The sequence below is a fragment of the Solanum dulcamara genome, chromosome 4, assembly GCF_947179165.1.
Source record: "Solanum dulcamara chromosome 4, daSolDulc1.2, whole genome shotgun sequence".
In the NCBI taxonomy this organism is placed as follows: Eukaryota; Viridiplantae; Streptophyta; class Magnoliopsida; order Solanales; family Solanaceae; genus Solanum; species Solanum dulcamara.
In genome coordinates, this window is record NC_077240.1 from 75,338,096 (window position 1) to 75,352,852 (window position 14,757).

A 14,757-nucleotide genomic window follows, 5' to 3' on the forward strand; every position below is an offset into this window, starting at 1 on the left:
AAAGTAAGAAATTAAGAAATTATATATTAGGGAGCTAGCTGGAAAAGAATTAGATTCAGCTTTTCAGCAAGAGAGACAACACAGACCAGCAATGGCTTCCATTTCTGAGATCACTCATTAAAAAAATTCTCAAGTACAAGCATTAGAACTTTTGAAGTATGATTCTAGCTACTACTTCTTAAATATAACTGGTGCTAGTAATAAATGAGTTAGTTATGATGAAAGTTATGTATTATTTTATACAGAGCTTAGTTATTTTAATTTTTTATTCTACGTAAAAATAGTGTGACTCGAACCCAGGACCTATCGGTCGTGGGTGGAGGTGCTTAACCAACTGAGCAAAATAGCAAACGAAACAACGTATTAATTTTATACCTATATAACTCACTTACAAACCAGCTATCAAACGATCCTTAAATTATATAATTAGATAAGTGGTTTGAACTTTTGAAGGATAACTCTACTAGTTGCTTAAATATAGAATGATAGTACAACGAAGTTGTAGAAATAATTAGTAAATTAATTAGACAAGTGATTAGAGAGAAAACAGTACAGTTGGTTTGCAGGGAGGGTGGGAAGCACATGCTCCATGCTTCTGAATAGTAAAAGCATTTGGGAAAGGGAGAACTGTGAGATATCAGAGGAGGAAGGGAATGTCTTCTGTGGTTCTTGGGTTTAGTGCTTTTTTTAAAAAAGAAAAATGCCATGTATTCCAAAACCCACCCTTTTATGTCATTCATTTCTTTATTATTGCCTATTAATCAAATTTGGTAGGATGCAAGTTGCAACAGTTTTAATGAATGCATCACCATGTATAATTGTTCCTCGAAATCATTTTGACGTCCTTTTCATGGTATTTGTGGAGGTATTTTTTTTTGTAAAAAAGAAATATTTTTTTTATAAAAATTATGCAATGCATGGTAATGTCAACATTATTAATACATTATATTTAATATTATTTTTATAAATCCTATCGAACAAGCCTTTTTTTCTATTGGCATCCATATATAAACAGTAGAGTATATATTTTCATTTATTTATTTTACTTTTTTTATTCTTTTTTTAAAAAAAAGTATATCACTTTCTATATTTAGGACCTTTTTTGTCTCAATGTATGTAATACATTTGCTTTTTCAAAAGTTTTTATTTCATTTTTAATTTTTTTGTCAAGTCAAATGGTGTCAAATAAATTAAAATGGAAAGAATAACTCTTTGCACCAAACATCATACATAACATATTTAAGATCACAAAATTTTAAAAATATTTTTAAAAAAATAATTAAAATTAAGACAAACAAATTAAAATGAATGAGATACTACACATGCCAATTATAAACTGAGGATTGGTGGTAATTCAATTATTCTTTTACCAATCTTACACATATTTCAACAATGTATTCCATTGTTAATTACTCATTTAAGGAGAAAGATATGGGTAATTCAATAAAATAATACTACAAAAATTAAATGATTCATGGATCAATCTCCTGACCATTTGAATTATTAACAAAATACTAGTAAATACCTTAGGAAATCCTTAGTCAAAATGAAATTAATTAGTAAGTTAATTAGATTTCTAATCAAACATGAATTGAGTGCAAAAAAAGAATTTGCGAATTCCAAGCAAACCTTAGATGCCCAAAAGACATTGAATAAAAGCTAAAAGGGACCTTTATGTGATATCTGGAGAAAGAGATAACTTTTGTAATAATTTTGGGGCTGACATTCCCCCCCCCCCCCTCCCCAATCCCACCCCCACCCCCAACAACCCATCCACCCCCAAATGCTGTTTTTTAATACAGGTGGAACATGTATTTGTTTCATTAATTAAGTCAAAAACAATTATTATTGTTAGACCTTCAAGAATATATAATAAAGTATAAACATTGCTTAACTTTATGATACAATGAATAGTGTAAAGGATTATTTTTTTTCATTACCAAGTCACTTCAAATATAATTACAGTTAACAACCCATACAATAAGTAAAATTAGTTAAATAAGGAGGGCTATCAATCTATTACGATAAATTAAATTAGATTTTTTATTCGATATCAAATGCTCACTTTAAAATTTGTCTAAATTTAAATTTATATGGAAAAGTCATGAATTATAACACAAATATCACACCTATAGTTTTATTCGTTTAGTGTATATAATATATAGATGCTATTTCTCATGTCTTAATTTATATGTTAATTATATTTCTATTTTTATTTTATTTTTAAAAATGTCATACTTGTGTTTAGAAGTAATTTAAATTTATTTCTCAATTTACTTTAATAAGATCATTATAGACAAACATAATAACTTGTTATAAATTATAGTAATTTTAAAAAAAAATCTTTCAATTTTTTAATATTTATACTGTTGGATCAAATACCACCGCACATCAATTGAAGCAAATAATACTCCCTTCGTTCTTTTCATTCTTTTTTAGCGTGTTGTGAAAGTTAATTTGAATAAATTTTTAAAACTAAATTAGATTATATTAATTTAATAATTTAAAATAAAAATTTTAATATTCAAAAACTATACAAAAAGTACTACAAATTTTATTTTTTTCATATCAATATGATAAAAAAGTTTATCTTAAAATATTAGTCATAATTCATATCGTTTGACTCTAAAAAAAATAATTATGACAACCAAAAATGAACGAAGGAAGTATTATATTAAGAGAATTGATTTTATAGGTCATACCATTTTTTTTAGTTTCATGCCAGAAATTTCATTTTTACATAGATTTATTTTAGAAAAAGGCATTTTCTGTTATTTTTACAATACAGAGATGTGCAAGAAGAATAAAATATTATGTGTACAAGTGACTGACCACCATCTATTTTTACCCCTATGGAAAAAAGAAAAAAAAAAGAAAAAAAAAACAAATTTCATCCCTTACAAGCTTCCAAACAAAGAGAATTAATGGAAAGTGAGATTCGCAGGTAGCTTAGTATTATTCTCCTTCTTGTCCCGTTTGATGTTTTGTCCACCCTAAAAACAAAACATATATATATATATATATATATATATATATATATATATATATTATTACAAGAAATTTTTCTTCTGCTGGTCAATGGGTATCTTCATCTCCATTATTCCAAGAAAACATGTTTTTTCTTCCCAAAAATATCACTAAAACATATCTCTCCTCTTTTTTTTCCCCAATTTTTAGAGTATGGCTTATATTAAAGAGATCAGAGTGACTTTCGGCGACGTCTACTTCTTATCAATATGACCATGATCAATCCTTGTGAAAATATTTCTAGAGAGAATTTAATTCGAAGGAGTAGTGTTTATGGTTTTGGTTTAGGTGATTACGAGAGTAATTTTAATCTTATGAGCCGATTAGGTACAGAAGAAGATGATGAATATTATGGGCAACGAGATAATTCATATGTTCTAGGATCGGATCTAGCACTTATTGAATTAATGGCTGAGGATGAATCAAGAACCGGAAGTGTTAATGAAACCGGCTCGAGTTCCAAAGATAACAACAACAACAAAAAGGAAAAGGAGGAGGACGAGGAGGAGGAGGAGGAAAAAGGATGGCTTCAGTTGAGTATTGGTATGCCCACCAATAATAAGCCAGAAGGGAATTCTAGCAGATTAGTGGAACTTGATCTATTACCAACAGTTAGTTCCGAACAAGGGAAATCAACACTACATATACATGAATTTCGAGCACCACCACCTCGGAGACAGCAACAACAGTTTCTGACGACTAGTCCTACATCGTCGTCGTCTTTGTTTTTACAACAATATCCAAGGGCGGCTCAAGGGAATAGTTCTACGACGATGTTTCCACAACAACAAGAGATTATTAACTGGGGTTTTAGACCTATGACCGCGCCAATTCAACAGAATATGAATCTGTCTCTAGTGTCATCCGGTTCACATTTTGGTCCTGGACCATTCCCAGTACTAGGAGGGGTTCCAGGACCAAGTTCCATAGATTTACGGGTCGTTCATCCTCCTCGAAGACCACATTCTGGGTTATGGTTTTCGCTACAAACATCCTCAAATCAGTAAGTGCATACAAAACCATAAAAAGAAATTTTTGCTGCGCGCTAATCCGTGGCTAAACTGCTATACATATTATTAAATAGGATTAGTAACGAATTTGTTGTTTAGCTACAAAATTTATGTTTTTCTTTTTCGTGCCATATGTAGTCTCTTCCAAATTATTATCTTTGAAATATGAATGACTAATTTGTGTACTTTGTCTTATGATGCAGAACAAAAGAACCCTTTTTGCCACAAATATCCAAGAACTACATTAGGATCAAGTAAGTCATAATCTACTTCGAACTTTTCCTTTTTGTTTCATTTTTAAAACTTCATATTTTCTTTAAATTTTTGGTTTCATTTTATTCAATATTTTTTTTTTGGTTATTTCATAATTGTTCCAGAGATGGGAGGATGACAATACGACTAGTCTTGAAGTATTTGGTCAATAAGCTACAATTGGAAAATGAATCAGAGGTATGTAATCCACCATTGCTTTTCTACTCTCTTGTTTGAAATTTTGCTTGTTGATTTCTCATATGGTCACTCTTTAGTATTTACAAAGCTACACTTTTTCTTGATTTTAAATTTTTTCAACAAAGCAAATGACTTAGCTTTCTGAGTCTGAGATAATAAGTATAGTTGAATTATCATTTGAGAAATCGAATTAAATTTTGCTTATGACTTTTAGAATAAATGTACCATATTTGCTTGAAAAACCGTTAACTATAGGACTCCAAGAAGAACTAATAAGACCAATATAATGTTTGGACCATTAAATCCATAACATGTTAATTACAATGGTTGGTGTGGGGGAAAAAAACATGAAAGAAACAGCAGAACTAATTATTAATTGTTATATTTAGGGTAAGATTAATGATGGATTGAGAGAACTTCATCATTAGGTGGGAGGTACATTTCTAGGTAGCCATCCATCTTCATTATTTTTTTCTCTTTTTGTATTATTAGCTTAAGATCTTTGTTAAAACTACTAATTAAGGAAGTGGATAGTAGAAAACTATATATATAGGGATCATTAGTAATATTGTTATTATTCTATAATAGAATGATTTTAGAGTATGGACAAAGTAAGAAACGCAGGAGAAAGAAAACTACATGCTACCTTATTAGCCCCAAAATCACTCAAATATTCTTTATAGGAATAAACCTTTGCACTTTTGATAACTTTCACGGTTCGTTTCTTTTCATTTACATCCAAGAAAGTAACGTTTCCAATCTTTGTGGAGTGACTCATATATATAGGTGGATTTAGAGCGAATGTTGTATGTTCAATTGTATTCGAAATATAATATAATTAAGTAATAAAAGTGATTTCTTTCTAAAAGCTAAAGTTTTTGAATGAAATGATCACATATTTCAAGATCAAGATGGTATTAGAGCAGGCAAAAGGTCCTGAGTTCAAATCTTTCCGTTATCCCAAAAGCAGAAAACATATGCCATGTGTTTGGTTCATGAAAAAAAGGAAAATCAGACCCACACATGAGAGAGTGTGTCGAGATATAATTCACGATAATTGATTAACTTATGAGATGATCACATACTTCAATACAAAACCGAACCTATTGCTTTCTATTCGACTTGTGTTTATAGATGAAAGACATTTTAAAATATATATCACAAAGCATGGATGTTTGCTTTCTTATATAGATTTTGAGCCATAAGTATAGAGAAAAGTCACTTTCTATATTTGATAATTTCTTAAATTCAATATCTTACCTGACATATTTAAGGCGACGAGATTCAAAGATCATTTTGGTATATTACACACATTTTTAATTTAAGATTACAACATAAAAAAAAGACTTTCTTAAACTTCGTTCAATCAAACTAAAACGCATAAATTAAAACAAAAGGTGTAGTTTTTGAATATATATGTATTTCTTGAGTCGAGAGTCTATTGGAGACAACTTTTCTATCTCTAAGATAAGGGTTAGGTCTGTGCACACTCTACCTTTTTCGAACCCCACTTTGTGAGACTACACTGAATATGTTGTGATTATTGTATACGCATTCTTCCTCCTTTAGATTTACATATTTTCTTCTAATATTTCAATCATAATGATCAGAAATAGTTTTAAAATATTTTTTTTAAAAAAAAACATAAATTAGGTTTCCGAATTCTAAGATCCATCACTCTGGGTAATTTCATTTTTTCTATTGCATTCATCTTATAAGCACGATGGAAATTTGTAGCATATGGTTTTGTAGATGCATATGATTTTATCAATTAGTTAGTTGGCCAATTAGGATATTAAAAGAAAGTTATATTAACTTCTTATTATCTCAAAATCTCAACAACTTCTCCTCATTAACCCTTAATTAAACCCAACCACAAAAGATTAATTAATAATTTAAATTGGAAATCAATTTGTTATGGGAGACTTTGTTACTTGCCCTAAAGGCTAACTGTTTTTTTTTTTAATTACATACAAGAATGTCAAGTGATTTGCATGCATATAGACAAAAGAAACCGTCAATCATATAGTTGTTCCTCTTCAACTTTTTTATTTTATTTTGATGTCAGGATCTTTAAGATACATTCCATATTAATGATTGATAATAATATCTGTTAACAACCAGCTATATATACATCAAATTTTAATTAAATTATTAGCTGAAATTCTCTTTTCTAAGTTGCTTCTACAGAATAAAATAATTTTTCTTCACCTACCTGAAATAATAACTTGTATTAGGGTTTTTTTTTATATCAAAAACACATACTAAAAATACGACTTTGAGTAGATCAATGTTTGGTTGTTAGGATGTATAACATATAACATTATTCTATCTCTTAAACATTCCATACATACTATTTGTTTGGACTCATTATATGTATCTATGATAGGTCAACCCTTGTACCCCGACTAATTCGAAGCCACATGGTTTTATTTTTTATATATTCACACATATTAAAATGTGGAACTTGTAATCTTAAAAACAAATAGAGTTTAAATTATATACACTATCAGATCAATCAAAAATAATATCTTTTAAGTTATTACATCGTCATGTCATTCAAATGATATTTATACTTTTTTTTTATGAACAAAAGTCTTCTTAGAATGTGAGATTTGTAATCTTGAAGATAAGACAGGTTATATCTGCTAACAGAGGAAAAGTGCCTTGATGGTATAAAATTTTGTATATAACTTAGAGGCTTAAACTCATATAAATATTCATGTCTTTAGCGCAAAAAATGCACCTAGCTACATGTACCAACAACAATCTCTATCTAAAACGATAAGCTCAACGAAAATAATTTTCTAATCTAATTAGTTATTGACCTAACATTATTATTAATTAATTATAAGAAATGAACAATTTCTAATTCTACGTGTTACTTGCTGCATATATTTATTTAGTAAGCATTCAAATTATGTAATTGTGGCATGCTTCGTAGAATGTAGATTGTACTTGTTTAATAATGTTGCTTCTTAATATTCACGAATGGGTACTTATATGTATCATTGCCGTCTTAATGTTATTATTATTTGGCCTTTCTTCTATGTCCTACCCAAGTTGACTTGAGTTTTTGGTTATCATGTCTTGTGTTACTCAAACTTCAAAAAACCCAACCCTCTAACACGTCATGGCAACTAAGTGACAAATGATTAAAGTTTTAATGGTAGGGAATATGATATCAATGATAGTTCATACCATAATAGTATATATTTTCTCTCTCTTTCCTTAATTTTGCATTCCCTAATCATAGGCATTGGTTACATCTAAGTTTCTAGGAGGTTTAAGGGGTTGTTTGGTCCTGAAATTCAGTACCGTTATTATTTTTATACATCCTATCAAACGATTTCTAAGTGTTTGATCATCTAATTTAAAAGTTTAAATTGTTAGATCTAGACAAAAGTTTAAATTGTTAGATCTAGAGAATGTAGTGTTATTTACTTAATTATATTTGAAACACGCCTCCTCATGTACTAGCTTTGATTCTTTTTTGTATGAGTCAAATAAGTAGAAATTCTTTTAGATTAAGGATAGTGACTCAAACCTAAGAACATTTATCTGCTCTGATTCCATATTAAAATGTGTGATCAATTCATTTAAAATTTAAGTTGTTAGAGAAAAAATACTTTTATTTATTTAATGATATTCTCAGTTGGATCATATAAAATATATAATGAAACTGGCTTATTATAAATGACATAAACCCTTTCTTTCTATAATCAGTTTAAACATGGAAAAATCGTAGGATTTTCGATTTTTCACATAGAAAGACCTTTCCAAAAAGCTTACTAGCTTTCCCTATTCTACGGTCTAATTTGCGGTTAATAATGATATTTGTTGAGGCAAATGTGAAATAGTGCATTGACTTTAATTAACAAGGGGAAAAAAAGAAAGTGAATATGCTCACCTAATTGTATGTATCATGTTTATGATTAGGAGTGATTTGGTTGATGATTAGTAATGAGAGAAGTCTAGACTTAGTTATGCATGATTTGGTTATTCATATATCAAAATACTTCATTTTTTAAATCAATTTAAAATAATATATAAATTATCTCATAATAACTTATACATGTATAAATTATACAGGATTTTAAATAGCTAATAAAAAAATATCTTTAATTTGGCGTGTATATAGAAACTTATATGTAGCAAAAAATATACTATCAAATATGGTACAAGCTAGATAGAATTTAATACATGAATAAGTCACATTCTAATCAGCTATCAAACGACCATTACGTACTTAAATATTTATTTTTTTAATATTTTAAATTTTTAGATCAGATGAACAAATTCTTCAATATGATATCAGATAAGGTGAAAATTTTAAAATCGAATCTTAAATTTATCTTCACACATTTAACTCATGAAAAAAAAATTAGATCTGCACAGTAGACACACATCACGTTGAGCCCTAACACACTCAATTTGCATGGCCTTAATTTGCCCTTATCAATTATCATCATGACTCTATATATGACAATGAGTATCGTCATGCTTTCGTTAATTTCAACTCAACTCTCCATGAAGGATTGTAGGACCCAACACCCTCTTATTTTCTCGTGGATAATTAATATATTTAAAGTTTAAACCCTTTCTTTTCTTCCTCTCTTTTTCCTTTTAAGTGCTGCACTTTGATAGAATCAAAAGAAACCTTTTGTCCATTTAAAAAGTAACCCTAAAGAAAATATCAATTTTAATTTAAAATTTAAAAATTATTAAATTAATTTTAAATAATAATAACTGAATTCATAATTAAATATTTATAAAGAATTTAATATGTATATAAAATATAAACAAAATCGATTATGTTATCAATACTTATATCTAAAGAGCTAAATTCGTCCCGAAAAAATAATTAGTAAAATAAAAGAGAGAACACGTCGGAGGAAAGCAATGCATGAGTTATTAGTCTATAGCAGAATCATTACGAATAGTTCAAAAGAGACAAAACTAGAAGAGAATAGTTTAATAATAATAATAAATAATTATATTAATAGCCGACAGATTAAGAAAAGTAATAGGATTATCATTCATAATTATTTAATTCCGCTTAATTAGGATGGATAAAATGATCTTTAAAATAATGAATTCAAGTCTCATTATTTTTTTATGCTTAAATTTAAAAAGTGGGAGAGAGAGAGAGAGTTACACCATAATTTATGACAGGAATATTGACCTTCATTTCACATTTTTATGTTCTTTTTTCCTTTTTCCTTTTTTATTTTTTAAAATTTCTAAGTTTATTCTCTTTTGAAGAATTGATAGAGAAAAGCAACGTGAATGAGACGTGCATGAATATATAGGTTATAGGACAATAAAGTGATATGTACAAATCATGTATCCTTTTTTCTCTTTGTTGGTTTGTTTTTTTCCTTTTGTAGATAAAATTTGGTACTACACCTTCCAATTTTTGTGTGGTGGTATTTAATTGACCATTAAGTTTTAAAAAAGAAAAAAATATTTTATTTGTGATTAAAAATAAGTTATAGATATATATATATATATGTGTGTAATTATAAATTATTTTATTAATTTTTTTTTGATATTTTAAATTTAAATTGTTATTTCCTCCTCTTTTATTTATAGTCATTTTTATTTATAGTCGAAAAGAATGACCCTTTTTTTAATTTAATACTAATAATTTAACTTTGTAATACCCATTTATTTTTACTGAGATTATCTATAGTCATACAATAATATTTATATCTTATTTTAAGTCACGAGTCATCTTTTATTTCTTTAATTCTATGTCCAATCAAACACACTTGCATAAATTGGGATGAAAAAGATACTAAATATAAAAAAATATCACTTTTTTATAAACTAGAAAGAAAATAGTGTAACATAAATTTACACAAAGGGGATATTTTAAGGGATAGTTACAAATATACCATTTAGCCATCTAATTTATCAAATATGACCGAAGTATAAATTCCATATATACTCGATTATATGGTATGTATGTGTTGTGTATATTTATGCCTATTATATGTACAAATATGTATATGTATGTAGTATATGTAAATTAATATAATGTATACACTTTTCTTTTTGTTTTTTTTCTCCCTCAATATTAAGCTGTCAATTCTAAGGATAATAAATAACTTTTCTATAAGTTAATAAGATATGGGAAATCTTTACATCATAATCAGGGAGTACATAGATTTATTTATTTGAAGAAAGTCTAGGGTATAATCATTCTAGATTAGAAGCAAAGTCTAAGTGGACCTCAAATATGATTAAAGTTTGTAGTAGTTTTCAACCATGGGATAGGTGGATTGCCCGACCCATTTGGCCTGTTCTCACTTTGCTTTATTTTTTCCCCATTTTTTTGACATGTTGATTTTACACGTGTATACATTAATGATACCAAAAAAAATTAATTATTAGTGTAATTAATGTGTCATAACATATTAATCACCTGATTTGGTTTTCACACTATCAATTTATTCCATTAATAACAAGCTATTAAGTGGATTCAAAATTTTAGTAAAACTTTTGTATTCCACCTTTTCAGCCAAGCATTTCACCAATTGCTTTCATAAGTTATGTCTATCATGTCAAGTGGATTGTCATGTTATTCATGACTAAAATAAGCATTTATACTCTATGTAACATTGAGAATCTTTCATTTGTTTTACAATTAAAAATTATGGTGGATGAATAAGATTTTTTCATATTTAATTAAAAGTATGAGATTCGATCGTGTCTTGATAATGAAAAAAAATTTATGATAAAAAGTGCTTCTCTTTTAAATTGATTTTATGCGGTGTGAATTAAAATTAATGGAGGCTCCAACAGATGTTAACCGGTGAGAGTGAGAAACCAAAACAAATCGTTCATTTTGTTGGGTGAAGCCAAGGTATCAGAAAGAGGGGGGGGGGGGGGGGGGGGGAGTTAAGGGCGGAGCTAATATATATATCATATGAGAACTTCCTTGTGTTTACATTTTTATATTCTGGCTTCACAACTTTTCATAATATCCTATAATATATGTGCCCAACTATATCTGTCCCAAATACTTAATTACACACTTGTATACTCTAATCATAATTATTACTATTGTTTGACTAATTAAACTATTGCAAAGCATTAATCAACTTATGTAGTTTATGTTATTTACATATTTTGTTTTGCAATTTTATTTAAGGTTGTTTAATTTCACTAATAGAGTTGAATGGTGGTGTTTGGTGCATGTTATGAACAATTTGACTCTTATGAAACTCCAGATAGAGATAACATGTAGAGGCCAACAACTCCAGCCATTCTTGACATTGCAACATGTTAGAGATCATATATGGAGTTCTACTACTAATGCTGCTGACAATATCCTCACTTTGCTTCCTTCAGAAACTTCTAATCATGTCATGGTTCTACATTATGCTAGAACAAGTGCTCCTCAAAATTAACAGCCAGAAATACCTCGACTTTTTTATAACAGGTTCGAGTCAGAGTCAAATAGTAATGACTCAAAACATTTCTTTTTACACTATTTTCAGAAATTCGAGGACTCTATCTATGGATATGTAAATTACAGGATTTTCAATCCTAGCAGAAAGGAGAGAGAAATGTGAAAGTCAAACAGGACTTCTATTACAAAATGAACTCTACCTCGAGAAAGCTGATGACGAGAATTTCTAATCGTCAAAAAAAGTACTTAATTATTTCATTTTTTTATCATGGTATTATTGTTAAACTATTGTTACTCCATCCACTTTTTTTTTTCTCTTCCTTACTGACCTTATTGATTGCTTTTGGCTAGTGCTTGTTAATTTTCTGTCATCAACAAAGAGTATTTTTTTTTCTTTCTTTTGGAATTGTATTTCCTCTCTATTGGATGGGGGTGATTTTTCTTTTCTAATTAGATGAAGAAGCTAAAAAAAAGTTTTAATATGTTGCTACCCCCAAAACTATGTGCATTAAGTTTTTGTTACGACGGAAGGACGTAAACCCGAAAATAGAGAGAAATAACCTCACATAATTCACTCGAAATACAAAGAGGTTCACTCAAGTGCTAACATAACACTTCTGTCTCACCATTTCTCCCTCTACACAAAACTCTCAAAGCCCCTAAGACTATATTGTGAATACTACCAAGTTAGAAAAAATAAACCTCTATTTATAGAAGCATAAACTTTTTCCTATTAGAAAAAAGGACAAGCCAAATATGGAGATTTTATGTTTTCCTTTTAAGAAAAGGAAAATTCAATTACACTAGGAAAGTCAGGGCAAACACCCAACAATTCAAGGTTTGATTTGCTAGCTTCCGCATGACACCTAATTATTTTCGATTCTAACAAATGATATCAGAGTTAGGTTCAATGGTCAATGAACTCGCCAAGATGAACACTCGTTTATAACCTGGTTCATCCATTAGATCATTGATCATTGAACCTAGCTCTGATAACACTTGTTAGGATCGAAAATAATTAGGTGTCATGCAAAAATTAGCAAACCAAACCTCGAATGACCATGAGTAAGAAGACAAGCGACTTGTTATGACGGAAGGACGCAAACCCAAAAACAGAGAAAATAAATAACACCAATTTTAACGTGGGAAAAACCCCTCAAATCGAAGGTAACAACCACAGAATCTTTGAAATCCGAATTGCTCCACTATAAAAATAAGAGGGTTAAAAATATATTCTCCTAAATGACTACACAACAATTGTCAAGCAAGGAGAAGCAATAGTACCAACAAAAGTAATAGGAAGAAAATTATTCAAAATAGAGCTATTGTTCGGGACCTAAACTGAGATGTTTCTGACCTTCAAATACAATCTCCACAGTTCAAATCAAACACTAAGATGTTAGAAACACTCAGTAAAATTTTCAGGTCGATCCAACGGTTAATGAATCGGAAAACGCAATTTGAACGTTTCTAGTCGGAGAGGCAAAACTGTTGCGAAAACACCATTTTCTTCTCTCACCTCTCTTGTTGAAAGCTCTCTCAATAACCTCTGTTATGTGCCTAATGTCTCTCAAAGACACTATCAATGAGCAATTACATAATTCTCTCAAATCATCTTATTTATAGAGTGATACTTTTTCCTAAATCCAAAACCAACTCTAAATGGATTATAATTTCAATCCTTTTCCAAATAGTATTGGGAACCAAATTAGGAGAATTATTCCAATCCTTTTACAAGTAGGATTAGGCCATGGGTCATATCCCAACAAACTCCCCCTCCAGCCAAGGGCCCAAATGGACTTCAAGTGGAGGAACTCTTGACAGGCTTTATGTCTGTCGCTGTTCTACAAAACTCTTATTTTTCTGCGATCACCACTTTTGTAAGCATATCTGAAGGATTGTCATCAGTGTGTATCTTCTCAACCTCAAATAATTTCTCTTCCACGGCCATTCTAATCCAATGATACTTTCTACTAATATGCTTGAACTTAGAATGAATGATGGAGTGCTTGGTGAGATAAATAGCACTCTGATTATCACAGAATAAGACAAACCTTGACTTCTCAAAGTCAAAATCTTTCATAAATTCCTTCATCCAAAGTAATTCTTTGGCACCTTCAGTGATAACAATATATTTGGTTTCTGTGGTGGATAGAGCTATGCACTTATGTAGTCTACATTGCCAGGAAATAGCCCCCCAGCAAAAGTGATCAAATAACCAGAAGTGAATTTTAAATTGTCAAGATTGCCTCCCAAATCAGAATCTATTGTCATGTACAATTGATTTTATTGTCATGTTTGTTGAATGTTGATAGAGATTTTTCTTTTAAGAATAAGGAGAGGGGGGGGGGCATACATCTAAGATTACAACACAAAGGACATAAATTATACACTAGCCAAAAAATAAGAGGATGCGATTCTAGAAAGCTCACTCTTGTGGCAAAAAAAAGTCTCAACTTACATTAATAAGCTTTCATAGGATAAAATGTAACAGGAGCAAATAGAAGATTTTCCAAGTTCACATCGTTGAATATTCTAGACTCGACTAATCTATGAAACCTTAACATCTTGAGAAAGTCGTTAGAGAGAACATTTTTTTTCCCTGGTACCATGGATATATAATTTTAACAACCAAATAGAGGGACATAGAACCTAACCTCCTTTTACATCTTAGGATAAGAGAGAGATTTTGACCCAATGATCATTACAAAACAAAACAATTATATTAATGCATTTAAACTGTATTTGTTAATGCATATAATAAAGAAAAGTATTCAAAAAGGATCGAATTGTGAGGTACTAGTCTTCTTGGATCTTCTTCGAAAGGTGGGGAAATTCAATTTATTCATC

The 14,757-nt window shown here is 29.5% G+C and overlaps 1 protein-coding gene across 1 annotated transcript; it reads left to right on the forward strand.

Moving 5' to 3' along the window:
* The first annotated feature begins 2,782 nt into the window (after nt 1-2,782).
* LOC129885095 (uncharacterized) lies at nt 2,783-12,231 on the forward strand. The gene is made up of 4 exons (XM_055959307.1): nt 2,783-4,030; nt 4,241-4,291; nt 4,415-4,487; nt 11,726-12,231. The coding sequence occupies exons 1-4, from the start codon at nt 3,237-3,239 to the stop codon at nt 11,903-11,905; spliced, it is 1,098 nt and encodes a 365-aa protein (XP_055815282.1). The 5' UTR covers nt 2,783-3,236; the 3' UTR covers nt 11,906-12,231.
* Nucleotides 12,232-14,757: the final 2,526 nt, after the last annotated feature.